This window comes from Coccomyxa subellipsoidea (genome assembly GCF_000258705.1).
Source record: "Coccomyxa subellipsoidea C-169, whole genome shotgun sequence".
Taxonomy (NCBI): domain Eukaryota; kingdom Viridiplantae; phylum Chlorophyta; class Trebouxiophyceae; family Coccomyxaceae; genus Coccomyxa; species Coccomyxa subellipsoidea.
The window spans coordinates 1,959,155-1,973,365 of NW_005178042.1; the positions used below are offsets into that span (position 1 = coordinate 1,959,155).

At 53.5% G+C, this 14,211-nt stretch overlaps 3 protein-coding genes across 3 annotated transcripts; 2 read left to right on the forward strand and 1 right to left on the reverse strand.

The window, feature by feature from the left end:
* Positions 1-937: 937 nt before the first annotated feature.
* On the forward strand, positions 938-7,011 carry COCSUDRAFT_39076 (RNA-binding domain-containing protein; the record flags this gene model as incomplete). The annotated part of the gene is made up of 15 exons (XM_005651878.1): positions 938-1,087; positions 1,271-1,431; positions 1,513-1,930; positions 2,174-2,371; positions 2,593-2,671; positions 2,837-2,916; positions 3,050-3,334; positions 3,616-3,857; positions 4,100-4,204; positions 4,444-4,582; positions 4,862-5,065; positions 5,485-5,665; positions 5,903-6,129; positions 6,318-6,651; positions 6,836-7,011. 15 exons carry the CDS (start codon positions 938-940, stop codon positions 7,009-7,011), a joined length of 2,979 nt encoding a protein of 992 aa, XP_005651935.1.
* A 657-nt stretch (positions 7,012-7,668) lies between these two features.
* Positions 7,669-12,334, reverse strand: COCSUDRAFT_34803 (hypothetical protein; the record flags this gene model as incomplete). Its single annotated transcript, XM_005651879.1, has 12 exons — positions 7,669-7,716; positions 7,939-8,147; positions 8,616-8,718; positions 9,073-9,291; positions 9,633-9,812; positions 10,207-10,413; positions 10,965-11,055; positions 11,183-11,288; positions 11,455-11,596; positions 11,849-11,956; positions 12,052-12,147; positions 12,251-12,334. The coding sequence occupies 12 exons, from the start codon at positions 12,332-12,334 to the stop codon at positions 7,669-7,671; spliced, it is 1,593 nt and encodes a 530-aa protein (XP_005651936.1).
* A 906-nt stretch (positions 12,335-13,240) lies between these two features.
* COCSUDRAFT_83453 (hypothetical protein) lies at positions 13,241-14,142 on the forward strand (the record flags this gene model as incomplete). The annotated part of the gene is made up of 4 exons (XM_005652320.1): positions 13,241-13,396; positions 13,514-13,648; positions 13,751-13,809; positions 13,971-14,142. Coding segments are annotated over 4 exons (522 nt in total), but the record flags the coding sequence as incomplete, so codon positions are not given.
* Positions 14,143-14,211: the final 69 nt, after the last annotated feature.

Sequence of the window (14,211 nt, forward strand, 5' to 3'; positions counted from 1 at the left end):
CGCTACAGTGCCTTGATCATGCGTGTAAAGGAGAACATGACTTACTTGACTGGCAAGCTTCCCAATGTCGCATGATCAGCTAGGAAAGACTGCAGCGTTGAGCTCTTGACTTCTTCATACCTCCCAGGGTACTGCATAACGGTCCCATTGGAAAAGGCCCCATTTTGTGTCAGTCTCTCCACCGTTCACAGAAGGCTTCTGCAACGAGCTCTTTGCGGGAGCCAGCAACTGCTCTTTTCTGTCTTTCTCGTGGCGTGTGCCAGGATCTTCGCCTGTGCGGATGACATTCACCACTTTTATATAATGCATAGTACAAAATCTTGCTTCCTTGCAGAGCAAAGGTGTCAAACAGCATATGGTCTTCTTTTGAGAAACGCACCTCGCACAATCAGTATGTTTTGGCATTTCCTGCATCTCTGCTGCCATCTGCACACATCATTTCCAAGATATCAATGCTGATCGGTCGCTCCAGGTGGTGATGGCAGACGACATGTCAAGATCCTCGACTCGACATACCTGGGTCTTTGGAGCCCTTCAAGAGGCTGTCTAAGGTTCAGAATTGCATGCGCCTGCAGATGTTGTGTTTTTCCAAGGCTGCTTACAGGCAAAATTGCTCTGAAATACTGACGCCTGAAAATACTGTTGCAGGTGTGTGCTACTGAACTGCTCGAGAAGTTCTGCGATGAATGCATTGTGACTCCTATTTTTATATCACACTTTAATTATCAATCACAATCAACAGTGACCATGATTGCTTCGTGCCTGTACTTCCTTCCCCTACATTATTCAGCCCTCCGAAAGAAAACCTACGCCGAAACGAAACAGTGTCGGAACATGAGCAAGCAGAAGCCTTGTAAGGTGGACCATTCCCAGAAGTGCCACTGTGGTGACAAACAAAGGATTGATATTGGCAGTGATCATCCCTTAGCTGACAGATATGGCGGAAGCTGACAGTACAGATCCGAGGACTGTCTTCATAAAGGGGATCAGTTTTGACTGGGACAATTCGGACTTCGAGAAAGCAGTCAGCGATGTGGGGCCTGTCCGCAAGTGTTTCCTTTTGAAGGGTGCAGGCAAGCATCACAAGGTGCGATCGCTAAGTGCAGAATTGCCTGACTGCTGTCTAGTACCTTTCCTTGTTGGAATGTTTACGCCTTCCAACATGTGTTTTGTGTCGAATATATTACAATTCCCCGCGATCTGGCTGGTGAGGTGCATGTGCATTCTCAAGAAAGTGATCTCAAGCGTGAAGAAAGTTCTGGTGCTGCAGGGCTGTGGCTTTGTGACTTTTGCTCTGCAAGAGGATGCTCAAAGAGCCGTCCAGGAGCTCAGCGGCAAGAAGCTGGGTGGACGCACCATACAGGCAAGGACAGCTCTGACTCAGACGCACTTCATAATTCCAACAAACCAGCCAAACCAGCCACACTTGCAGTGATCATTTTGGCGTGCATGCGGTTTCCACTGCAATCTGACTTAAATTGGATACACACAGGTGGAGGCAGCACAGCGCAGGGCACCCTTTGCAGAGCGCAAGGACAAGAAGAGGAAACGCACAGAGGATGCACCTGCCCGCCCCGGCGATGCAGAGGCCGCCACTGCAGCCGTCACAGCGCCGCAGCAGCCATCCCCGGCAGCAGAGGCGGCAGCAGCCTCTCCGGCGGCCGAGCGCAAGCCACGTAAGTCAAAGAAGCAGCGCGTCGGCCAGAAGTCTGGCGAGGCAAAGCCGGCAGGGGATAATGCCAAGCACGCCCTCGTGCGCACAGTAGCGCTGGGGAATCTGTCGGCGGGGAATAGGGATCAGGCGTTGGCGTATGCAGGGAGCGACACTGCCGCCCATTCCGTGGTGCAGCCGTCGCAGGCCGACCTGGACTCGCACGTGCTGCAGCGCGACGGCTGCGCCGGCGATGTGGTCTTCCTGGTGTACTCCACGGTATGGACTCGATTCCTACTTTGCAATTTGTAGCGTGTGGAAAAAGTGCCTTGAAACTCTATTGTGGTCCACCCACGCTTGCACCCCAATGACATGGTCTCAGAACATGCAACATGCAAACTGCATTTTCAATCAACTTCTTGTGGTGGGTGATATCTGGTGGAAAATGCAAGATTGTGCTGTGTGACACGGTTGAGAGTTCAAAGGCTCATGTAGTCAAAACCTCGGATATGCATTTCACAGGTGAAGGATGCACTGGCAGCGGTGGAGAAGCTGCACAACCACGTGCTGCAGGACGGGGACGGCGGGGGGACCGGGCCCAGGGGTAAAAAGTCGAAGGCGGGGGCGTCGAGCGGGACGCTGCTGTGGGCGCGCCAGGTGTCGGGCGAGGGCGCCCACCTCAAGAAGTGGCGCCTCATCCTCCGCAATCTGCCCTTCAACGTGCGTGCATCCTGTCCCTCTACTGCTGTGGACACTTCCACAATCCGCTGCTCGTCCAGCTTGTGCAGGGCATCTCTGCCTTGCATGAAGCCAGCTCTGGGTGTCTTGTATATAAGGCAGACAAGTTGGCAAGCAGCCAGGCAGGTCTGTCCCATTACGGCTTGCCTGCCGAATGGCAACGATGATGCATTTGTACACCTAGTCGGTCCTGGCTGGTGCAGGTGAAGGAGGTAGACCTGAGGGAGCTGCTGGCGCCTGCCGGCTTTGTCTGGGAGCTGACTGTGCCGCGCAACCCTGACGGTGCGACACTTTGCATTTCTTATTGCACGTATCTTGCTGCTGCCTTCGGTCGCAATTTTTCCTACTGCAGGCTTTACACTTGTCATCTGCGCCATGGTGAGCAAAGTGACTGCAACAATATCGTGCATCTTGTGCTGGCTGAGTTGTGCCACTTGCTGTTTGCAGGCAAGGCTCGGGGCTTTGGCTTTGCTGGGTTCATGTGCAGGGCGCACGCTGAGAGGGCCATCAAGCTGGCCAATGCCAAGGTCAGTAGCTTACACCTGACATGACCCTAATGCCTGTTCCCATTTAACAACACTTGAGATTATTATAGTGCTGCTGAGGCACCCGTGTGACTCTCACGACGCCAGCTGTGCTAAATCATGTTGTTTCTCTCAGATGGTGGGAGGGCGAACCATTGCTGTGGACTGGGCGGTCCCAAAGGCTCAGTTCCAGAGCAACACACCTGCAGAGGCGCCTGCCGGAGAGGGGAATGATGCGCTTGCAGAGGGCAGTATATCAGACGATGAAGGAGACACAGCAGGAGAGGAGGAACCAGTCAGTGAGCAGGAGGATGAGGGGGCGAATGACTTGGAGCTGGAAGACGAGAAGAAGCTGCTGCGGAACGTGCTGTCCCAGATCGATGATGGGGACGAGGATGAAGCACCACAGCCAGCAGCCAAGGTGTGGCTTTCGCCTGTCCACAGGAATTTGTGGAAGCAAGTCAATGTGATGATGCATGACCACATCACCGGTCACCAGCCCAGTACTCGTTGAGACCCGATAAGACCAGAAAATGAGCAGTACTCTTGTGCAGATGCTGTGGTCATGCATTGTCACAGTATTCTGGCAGCTTGCTGGGGCAGGAAGGATTTCTGATTCGCAAGAGTTTGGACTGATAGATTTTGCTTCAGAGACAGATGTTGGGAATTAGGATTGTAAGAGGCAGATGGTGACACGTGCAGGCAGGCAAGAAGGCTGCAAAGGAGAAGCAGAAGCCACAGGCCGACCTGCCAGAGGCGCAGGCAACGCCTCAGGATGCCGCTGCGGATGAGATTTTGGCTGGCGCGGCCAGAGGAGAGGCGGCTGCACCGCAGCACAAGGGCGAAGTGCAGGCGACGGTGTTTGTTCGGGGCCTGCCACTGGACGTGCTGCAGTACGAGCTGCACGAGCGCCTTTCTCGCTTTGGCAAGCTCAAAGCCTGCAGGTCTGTCCAGGGTCCCTGCTCCATTCTGTCTATAAGTTGCCCTTTGCAAGTCTGCTCTGCACACACAAACAATCACCTCTGCACAGAATAGGCAGCGCAGAGCATGCCGGCCGTGCTTCCCCTGTGCAGAGAGATCACACTGATGAGTGATACTGGTGTTCCTGCCAGAGGCAAGGTGCACCTGCAGACAAGCTGCATATAAATTCTGTCACATATCCTTGAATGTGTGTGTTGGCTGCCAGGTTGGTGCAGGACAAGGGTACGAAGAAGCTCAAGGGAACGGCCTTTGTGGAGTTTGAGCAGCAAGCCGACGCGCAGGCCGCCGCAGATGCATGCGCCAAAGCCAGGTGCCCCCGCCATTCCATCATTTGTGATATTAATCTCATTTTGGACCTGTCAGGGGTTACTTATTACATGTATAGTTCAATTAGCACCCCGTGGGTCTGTTGCACCCGCCCAAGTCCCTACTTTGTCTTGTGCTCACACTATGCTGCATATTACTGTTCATTTGTCTGCTGCCAGGACAGTGCGACTAACTACAGGCTTCCAGCAGGACCTGCGTGTTCTGAGAATAGGTGTTGTGCAGGTCGGGGCAAGGCGCTGCGCTGGCAGTGCGGGGCAGCCCCATAGAGGTTGACCTGGCGCTGACTCAGGACGACGCACGCCAGCTGGCAGGCGCCAGCAAGGCCCAGCCCGGCGGCAAGGACAACCGCAACCTCTACCTTGTGCGCACCTCCCTCCCATCCTCATGAGCTCGAGGCATTTGTATTGCATATTTTAAAACAACCCCTTATGAACCCTTGCTGCAGGGTGTACCAACACAACATTGATCTAGTCCTCTTTCCTAATCTGATACTCAATGCTACATTGTGTATGCCGTCTTGAGTACCCCCTGCATCTTGACTGGAACAGAATGAACTGTAGTCATGTGTGGTTTGCATGGTAGGCTTGATCAGGGCTGATGTGCGTTCTTCTGAGAAGAGGGAGATGTTTGTTGCGTGCAGCTGAAGGAGGGGCAGATAGAGGAGGGGTCACCGGCGTGGCAGGCCATGTCGACGGCCGACCGCGCCAAGCGCAAGCGCGCGGCGGCCGAGGCGCGCACCAAGCTCAAGAGCCCCAACTATTTCCTGTCACGCACGCGGCTGTGCCTGCGCAACCTGCCGCCCAAGCTCTCCGAAAAGGGCCTCAAAGACCTCGTCCTGGCTGCTGTGAGCCCCCATCGAACTTTCCTATCCCTGCAATTTCTTGGGATGCATTGTTGGCCTCCAATCGAGCGGAAGAGTTTGTCATTGATGCAGAAGGATTTCTCGGGTCTTGTTTGGGGGCTACTTGAAGAAAGTGCCATGATTTAGATCGCTTCTGATGGGCTGGAGGAGGTGGAAGCAAAACTCAGTAGTGCCTTTCGTTGCTGTACAGCTGTCTGGTGTATTGCAACCCTCTGCCTTCTTGCATGCAGCAAACAGAGACTCAGGGACTACCTCTGTCTTTGGGGTTCCCTGATCCCACCCCAGGGACTACCGATAATTGCTGTCCTTGCTGAAATGTTGACAGTTGAAATTCCCCTTTTGAGGAAAATTTGAGTGACAACGAATCCCATTACTGAGATATGTCAATGCCTGAATCTCAGGTGAAGGAGCGGGCGGCAAAGGCGCAGCCGACGGTAAAACAGGTGAAGATTCTGCGCGACGCCGACAAAGCGGGTACGGACGGGCAGGCGGCCAGCAAGGGGCTGGGCTTTGTGGAACTGGTGGAGCACGAGCACGCGCTGTGCGCGCTGCGCCAGCTCAACAACAACCCCGTGCCCTTTGGTGCGCGACCCCTGCCGCCTACCACTTGTCGTTGCCCCCATTTTTGCAAATGTCTTTAATGATGTATGACTTGGTGAGAACCCCTTGGGGAGATATTTTTGTTCTTTGTTCATCTCCAGCACTGCACTCAGCCATGCAATGTAATAGTGCAATCTTGACACGATGACAGCACTTTGAAAGCTGAAAATGATCAGATACATGTGATTTGTGACGTCAGCATATTGATGGTGCGTGCAGGCACCGAGCGGCGTCCGGTGGTGGAGTTTGCGATCGAGAATGCGCAGACGCTCAAAAAGCGCGAGATTCGCCGCCGCAGCATCAACGCCGACGACACCCGGGCGCCGAAGGGCCGAGACAACGCCGCGGCCCCGGCAGACGGCGCGGAGCCGACACCGGGAGACGAGCCGGCCGTGTCAAAGAGGACGCAGCGCAAGCGCAAGCGCGAGGAGAAGAACAACAGCAAGGTTCGTGCACATCATTGAAGCCGACTTGCTCCTTGGCATCCATGCAATTATACAAGGCTTGGACAGGCCTTTTGAAGATGCATTGGCTATTCCAGCAGAGAGCTTCACAGAACAAGTGTCAGGCGCAGGCCTCAATGAGCAGCCGTTGGTGCAAATTGAGCGTGAGTGGGTGTTGGTTTGTGTTGCAGGTGAGCGGCAGAGTGGAGAGCGGTACCGAAGCGGGCACATCAGGGCAGGCTGGTGGTGCAGCTGCGCCGTCTGAGAGCCCGGTTCCAATGCAGCAGAGCAAGCGGAGGAAGAGGGAGCTGAGGGCGGCAGCCAGGTCAGGGGGTAAAAAGGGAAGCCCTGCCGCAAAATCTGCGGCCCAGGTGAAGAGTAAGGCTGCGCCGCAGCAGCAGGCAGCAAAGCAGCAGCAGGCGGCAAAGCAGCAGCAGGTACCACAGCAAGCGCAGAGAGAGCCGGCAGACGGCGCGGCCAGGAAGCCCCTCCCTATAAAGCAGAAGAAGAGGGCGCAGGCTGACGGTGAGCACCACATCTTATCCTTCCTTTGTATTATCTTGCCAAAATAATGGACTGTGAAACAACTGTTTTGGAATGTTCCGGACAGGCAGACAGGAGACTTGCGCGATGTATATATAAACGCGTGCCTTGATCTCTGCATTCCTCTCAATTTGGCTTGATGGCACGCTTTGCATGCAAGGTGCAGGTGCAGACGGCGGCTCTGCGCAGCAGAAGGGGAAGAAGAGGCAGAGGACTGGGGTGGAGAAGGCAGACAAGCTTGATAGCCTGGTGACACAGTACAAAGCACAGCTGTTTGGGGAGGGCGCTGGGAAGGGCGCCAAGGGCGGCCTCAAGTCTTCAATGCAGCGGTGGTTTGAATGATCTTGTGTGCGTTTTGCAAAGGAACTGGACCGATGTTGGGAACTGCAACATCAAGATATACAGTATAGTTGTCTGTACTCCTGAGCCTTTGTTGGTGTGTGAATGGCCCATTGGACCCCTGTAATTGCTGCTGCTTATTTATGACCTGCTCATCTTTCACAATATCCAACTTGTAAGATTAATGTTATGTCAACAGATGCAAGAAATTTCTGTCTGTCCTGCAATCCCAAAATTACAATACAACTCTGCTTACAAGGAAAAGGCCAGCAACAATATTTTTGTTCATATATTTTGAGTTCCCAATGTTCAGCGTGTCCACTTTCATCAACCACCACTGGACCAACATCAATTGTGCACTCCAACACCCCTTAATCAGGCTGCCTGATTCAGGCACCTGAGCTCTCCTAACTTCACACCAGACCGGAAACACCCCTAGAAATATTTGCCGCTATTGCCTCCCGCTCGCCGCTGCTGCCGCCCCCGCTGCAGCCTTCTTCGCCTCTGCAATGTCCTTTGCATAATTGTGTTGCTCCAGGGCTACCTGTGACCACACTCCTTATCCTCTTTATTTCCTGGTGGAAAATTCACAGTCTTTGTCTCTATGAGCTGCACTCCTCATGAGGCGCCAGCACCGCGCAGCATGACCAGCTTCTTTTGTCACAAGAAGGGGGATTCATCGGCTGCCCGATGACCGGCAAAATATATCTGCACAGCTGTGTGCGTGCAAAGACTTACTGACAAAAGCTCCAATGGTGCCGGCCCATGCAAGGCACACATAATGTTGAACATATCAGTAGACACCGGTGTTCCTTGTATAACAGCTCCCTCTTAAAATCTTTTGAGAGCTTGTCTGATGAAACCTCTTCCCTGACTCCAGTAGATATGGTTTGGTCTTGGCAGCGCTGCAAGTGTGGGGCCTGGAAGCACCTTGATTTCCTCTTGCAGGTCTTCCTCGGTGATGTTGTCGTGGATCGACTGCATGACCTTCTCGTACACATGGTACGCGTTTGGAGTGTCCTTGTCGCTGCGCACGCGCATGTAGCGCCAGACGCCCTCCTCCCCGTCCCACGAGCACTCCACGATGCAGTTCTCAAGCCGCGTCACGTCCATGCCCTCGTCGAATACCACTCGCGCACCTGCGCGCACATGCCGGCACATTCATGCATCTTAGCGCGGCACAGTCACACAGTCCTGTTTGGTGCTGCTTCACTCTGCTCTTGTCTGCTGTGCCCTCTTTGGTTCATCTTCCGGCTGGATGAGGAGCAACGCCAAGAGCCAGATCACTGTGCATGGCAGCTTAATTCAAGTAAACTTTATTAAGCATGACAACAATCTGTGCACTAATCTGAGGCAGGTCAGGTGGGTGCTGACCTGGCAGGGGCACCTCTCCCTGTACAGGCTTTGACCTGCGCGTCTCCAGCAGCCGCAGCTCCGCCCCTGCGCACACAGCATGCCACAATGCTCATGGCCATCCTCATCAAGGGACATGAGCGCTTTTCTTCCCTTCAACTCGCCCTATGGAGGTTGCAGAGCTGAACTTCCATACTTGGAAGCAGGACAGTCCTTGTGCTCAAACAATGGCAGAAGATTCTATTTGGCCTGACCTGCGGCTGTGGAGCGCAGGCGGAAGTCAACAGAGTTGAGGTGCGCGAACTTCCACTTGAGCAGATTGAAGTCCGTGCCGGCCACATACTCCTCATCGTACCCCTTTACACAAATAGCCCAAAATCTACTCAGCACCTGTAGCCCATTTAAAATAATTAACGAGCACATTTGAGCCTTGGCCATAGCAGCAACAACGCCACAGCCCTGATCAGCCTCTTTTTGGCCTAGCAGTGCAGTGCAGTCATGCATCAGGGGCCTCTATAGGCAACAGCTTGTGCTCCCACCCCGGTCTGCTACCCCCTTTCTAATTCACCAACCACTTCTGCATCAAAGTCACATGCCTGGGACTGGCACCATGCTTGCTCCCTGGGGGGCAGTGCTGAACCCCACTCTCCGTCCTATTTAGGTGAAGGAAACATCAAAGCCGGCATGCCAAGTGCCAGGGCATAAGCACACCTGGAAGATGAGGCCGTCGGCTTCGTGGGGCAGGCTGGGGATGAACTGGTCCAGCAGCGTGGACATGCGCGACAGGGGCCAGAACTCTTTCCGCCGCACGCTGAACAGCTCCGATCCGTAATCATAGCGCACCGGATACGGGATCTTGGGGTCCCGTATCCCATCGCGCTCCTTCCGCCGAGGCCGCATCACCTTCTCTTCCATGCGCGCCCACCGCTCCTGCGCATGCATGCATTTTCCAGCATTAGGTACTTGCAAGTAAGATTTCTGCCCTAAAGGGTCTACAGCATGCATGCAAATTTTCCAACAAGCAAAGCCGTCCTTCGTACATAGTGAGGCCTGGCTGTGATCACAGAGACATTACTCTTGCTAGCCTTTGGTAAGGTTGAACAGGCGCCCTTGTGCAAGAGCTCGCACACAAATCTTGCGCCCAGCATGCGTGAGTGCTGGCAGCACTGAAAGGGTGATGAGCGGCAAACGCTGACACCATGATCAAGTGACAGAGATATCATGATTGATGCACAATCAAGAGGAAACGAGCAGGGGCTGCAGGAGCGCGCCTTGGAGGGGAGGTTGGAGAGGGATTTGCCGTGGAGGGCGATGAGGTCATAGGCCAGGAACCTGCGCGTCTGCGTGCCGGCCGCAATGTCCTCATCTACCAGCATCTCTCCATCCAGCAGAGTCATGTGGTGCGCCTGCAGCTGACCGTCCTTGCCCACCAGCTGCACCGGGAATCGCATCTGCGCACGCATCCAGTAGCCGCCTTCACTGACATGAAAGAGTTTACCAATTGATGTGAAAGAATTGACCCAAATGATGAGAAATTCATCCTGCCTGGGTCTCCTCCTCATGGCTTCTCATCAGGAATTTAGAATTCCCTGGGAGGGTCTTGCAAAAATGTCAGGGATCTTGAGACAAGATCTGTGCAGCTGCACTTCCAGATGGACAGCAGCAGAAACGTCACTCATGATTGGCTCTTGTGAGAGAGCTTGAGAAAAGGCTCCAATTTGCTTTATTGTGCATGGAAGTCAAGGTGATAGGGGTGGCTCCGTTTGGCATGACAGTACAAGTCAGAAGACTGGCTCCAAGTTGGCCCTGTAGCGCATGGAGCTGCAAGCAAAGAAGAGCACTCACCTGGACTCGGCGCACGTTGAAGGAGCGGTCAATGAGGTAGACGCCCCACTTGCACAGCAGCAGCATGTAGCGCGTGCCGTCAGCCTTCCAGGTCACCCAATAGCGCTTTTCGCGCAGCTTCCCCAGATTCGCGCGGTCCAGGCTCACCGGCTGGCCGCCCGGGAACCGCAGCTGCGCCGCCGGCACCTCGTGCTCAATCCCATGCACCTGCGCGCACATGCCGGCACCTGCCTCAGCCGCGCTGATGTCGCACCCCCGGCCACACATGCGGCACGCCCCTCTGCCCCGATACACCTCCCGCTTAATGCCGTGCTCTCGCAATATAATGGAATTAAAAGAGGAATTAAGAGATCTCTAGCATATAAGTGCCTTTCAATATTTTTCAAATGCCCTGCATCCTGGCTTATGGATGCTGCTGCATACAAGAGCATTTGGCTCTGTGTTGTCTGTGTCATCAAAGCCGGAGGGCCCAGAGGGTGGTACCAGCTGCACGACAGCCTGGCGGGCGACCAGGGCTTCCTCCTCCTGTACTGCCTCCCCGATGATATCATCGTGACTCATCACCGCGGGCTCATCACTCCCCTCAACCCCAGCCGCTTCACCTGGCAGTATCACAAAGCCATCTGTCTTTGGCTGGTGCTTTTCTTGAAAGGAGAGCAACTCTTGTGTGTTGCGGGATTTCTCACAGGACAGCCCGCCATGTCATCAGAAGTGGACAGCAGTCCAGAGGAGTGATGGGCTGCTGAGTGAAAATGGACAAGCGCACTATCAAGGATATGGTCGGCCTTGGGTGAGTCGGGTTCTTCTGGTTTCCACGCCGGCAACTTAGGGGCTTGGAATCCTGAAGGCCTGCACAGGGACAGATTTTTCAAGACTAGCCACTACTCCCTAGTTCGCCTCTGCTTCAGGCTCAGATAGCAGAAATATGGTGTCAAGGGGCTCTAGAGCTTGAAGAAAAGGGCAGTTAGGGGCTCACAGTGGTTCATGGTTGTATTTGTACAGTTCCCGTATGTAGTCTTCCTTGTAGATACCCGGTGGTCTGTGCTCTGCAAAGATTCTGAGCGCCCTCTCCACTGACATGCCTTGCCGCACAAGGAAGTTCACAATCATGTACCCTGGCGCAGCACACCTGTCAGGTCTACTCAGCAATGCCAAACCTTGAGAGTCTTTGGTACCTCCTTTTGGCAGTAAGGCGAAGAGTTCCATCTGCAGGGCATGTGAGATCACTGCATGGTGCTAACGAAGCACTTCGCACAAGGTGTTGGCAACCAGAACTACCTGTGCGATTGAAGCCATGCGTACAATGCAAGACAGCCCATCTGGCGTTTGCTCGGTGGTAGTAACTCATGAGCTCCCACACAAAGGTGTTGACGGCCTCTGGCTCAGGAACCTGTAGTTAAAGAAGGTCTGTAAATCGCCTTCTGTGTCACAGTATTTGGCATGAGAATGACAGTTGAAACATGCAAAAATTGCCAATTACTGCCATGTGAGCCTCATCGCTGTGAGGTCTGAACAGAACTGAGAAGCCATCCATCCATCATGGTATACTGACCTGGCCTCGACCTCTGCAGGGAACCTGCATAGCAATATGGCAAGTTCACAGCATCTGTCCGGATCCAGAGCAAACTTCAAGCAATACAACAAAGGGGTTCCCAGGGGTGCAGACCTTCAAGTGCTCCACTCCCAGCGCATCAATCTCATCCCTTTCATAGTACCTCCAGGTGTTTGTAAGGTCTATCAGAAGCCCCACCTTGCGACACACACCCACATAGGACACTCCTTCCCGGGACACCAAGCAACGCATCTTAAACACGAGCTGTGGAAGCAGTCAAGAGAAGTGCGCACCTCCACGCCTTTGGCGTGCAGCTGTTCCATCAGCTTCACCGGGGAGAAGTGTTCTTCGTCACTGAGCACGCGCGAAAACCTGTGGCCAAGAGGGACCTGCAGCATCCGCATATGATTCTCAAGCATGATTGTGGCACAATGATGTGCAAGCGGGCTCTGAAGGACACACTGTCAACGACTTGAGCCTGATCACCTTCACTGGAACCACCATCAGCGGTGTTATTCTGTGCCCCATGGGTGGGCAATCTATCCAGCCGCTGGGCAGCTCTAGGCCTGGTGGCATGATCCTATCCACTGGCCTGCTGCTGCCTGCCACTGTGCCATTCGGCTGTATGGAAGAAGATGTGTCAATTCGGAGTTGGAAAAGTGAAGTTAAGAGGAGGACACTTTGATGTTTCGTAGATGATCGGATAATGGAGGAGCTTCATAACATAACAGGACACCTCACCGAAGTATTTACATTCAATTTTCTTCGCTTCTCGGGTTCCTCAGAGCCCGGATCCTCTACACAAACTCTTTTTTCCATTGTGGCACCTGCTGTTTTTCCTGGTGTGAAGTGTTGATGTATACTGTCACAATATATTTATTCGACTCTCAACAAAATATCAGGCTGCATCGAAGGAGGGAGTGATCTGCCTTGGAGCCCCACATTCACTCAGTAAGTGAGTGCTTGTGAACCTGCCGGAAGCTGCCAGATCAGGCGCAGGTGACCCATTTCATGACCGCTCTTCTGCTCAATCATTCTATCACATTCCTGACTCAGAAATGAACCTGGTAGACTTCCGATTACAGTTCCTTTTCAGTATTGCGGGTGTTCTAAATCTGCCAATCGATGGCATTGAACCAACCACAATATGTTCAGAGCACTGATGAGTGCCGTGCAATTTGCATATCGTCTGCAAGTATGTAATTTTATTGTACGATATATTTGTGAATAACTCAGGCATGCATTTGGAGCCTGTCGCATCAGCCCTACACTGGTTGATTTGAGATTGCAAGTGTCAGATTAGAATGGACACATCGGGATGCAGTGTTCGTACAATGATTGTTCTGGGATCAGGTGATCTTTGGCCAGGTTTCAGTAGTCATCAATGATGTCCTTTTGCCTGCTGCTTGTCCCCACTTTTCTTTTCTGCTGACCCGGTCAAGCCTATGCATACGCGTCAGACAGGTGCAAAATGCATGGCACCTTTGTGCAGGTGGTCACACTGCAGAGTTGCTCGCACTCTTGGAGCATATGAACTTGGAAAGGTACTCACCGCGCACATACATTGTGGCTTCGACCGACAGGATGGGCCCTCAGAAAGCCAGAGATTTCGAGGCCCACAAGCATGCATCCAGCACCGTGAGCCTCACAGCCCCTCTACAAACTTAGCTTGCCATTGTCAAGCCATCTGGAGCGACTTGGCCAAGGTCAGATGCTGAGGGTGTGGTGATGCCAAGGCAGGGGCAGAGTTCAGAGTCTAATGAAGCAGCCAAGATCTGCGTGATCCCACGCAGCAGGGAGGTCGGCCAGTCCTACTTGACATCTATCTGGACGACATTGGTGGCCTTGTGGGTGGCTTTCAGTATTGTGTACAGGGAAGCCCCTCAACTGGTAAGATTCTGTCAAGCCCTGCTGTCAATGAATCTGTAGCTGGTGCAGCCAAGAGAAGACACTCGGTCTTGGATCTGCTGAAGTGCAGAACTCCCCATGCAGGTGCTGGTGAATGGGCCTGGCACATGCATTCCCATTTGCTTGGCAGCTCGTGTAATTGGGTAAGATCACTCACGACCCTGGCGACGCTTCAGCTTTTGCAGATGCTATCCTGGCGCTCACTCTGCCCTAATGTCTGCATTCTTTGTCCTCTGCTATGCAGGACTTCTGGATCTCTTATATATGCTAGGACCAAAGGGCAAATCAAGTGCGGTAATTGCAGGGTTGTGAGGAGGACGCGGATCGTGTACACGGAGAGCATTGCAAGGGTGACATCACTGTCACTGTCAGGGAAGATTCTATACCACATGCGGCTGGCAGACGCTTTCTTTGTGCAGTGGACAGATCTGCAGCGACGCTTTCCCAGGAGCACATGTTGTGGCCGTCTATTCTGATGGTCTTCCTGCACTGCAGCGGCAGCTATAGAAACTTTCGATAGCTTGAAGGACTGGTGGAATACTTGA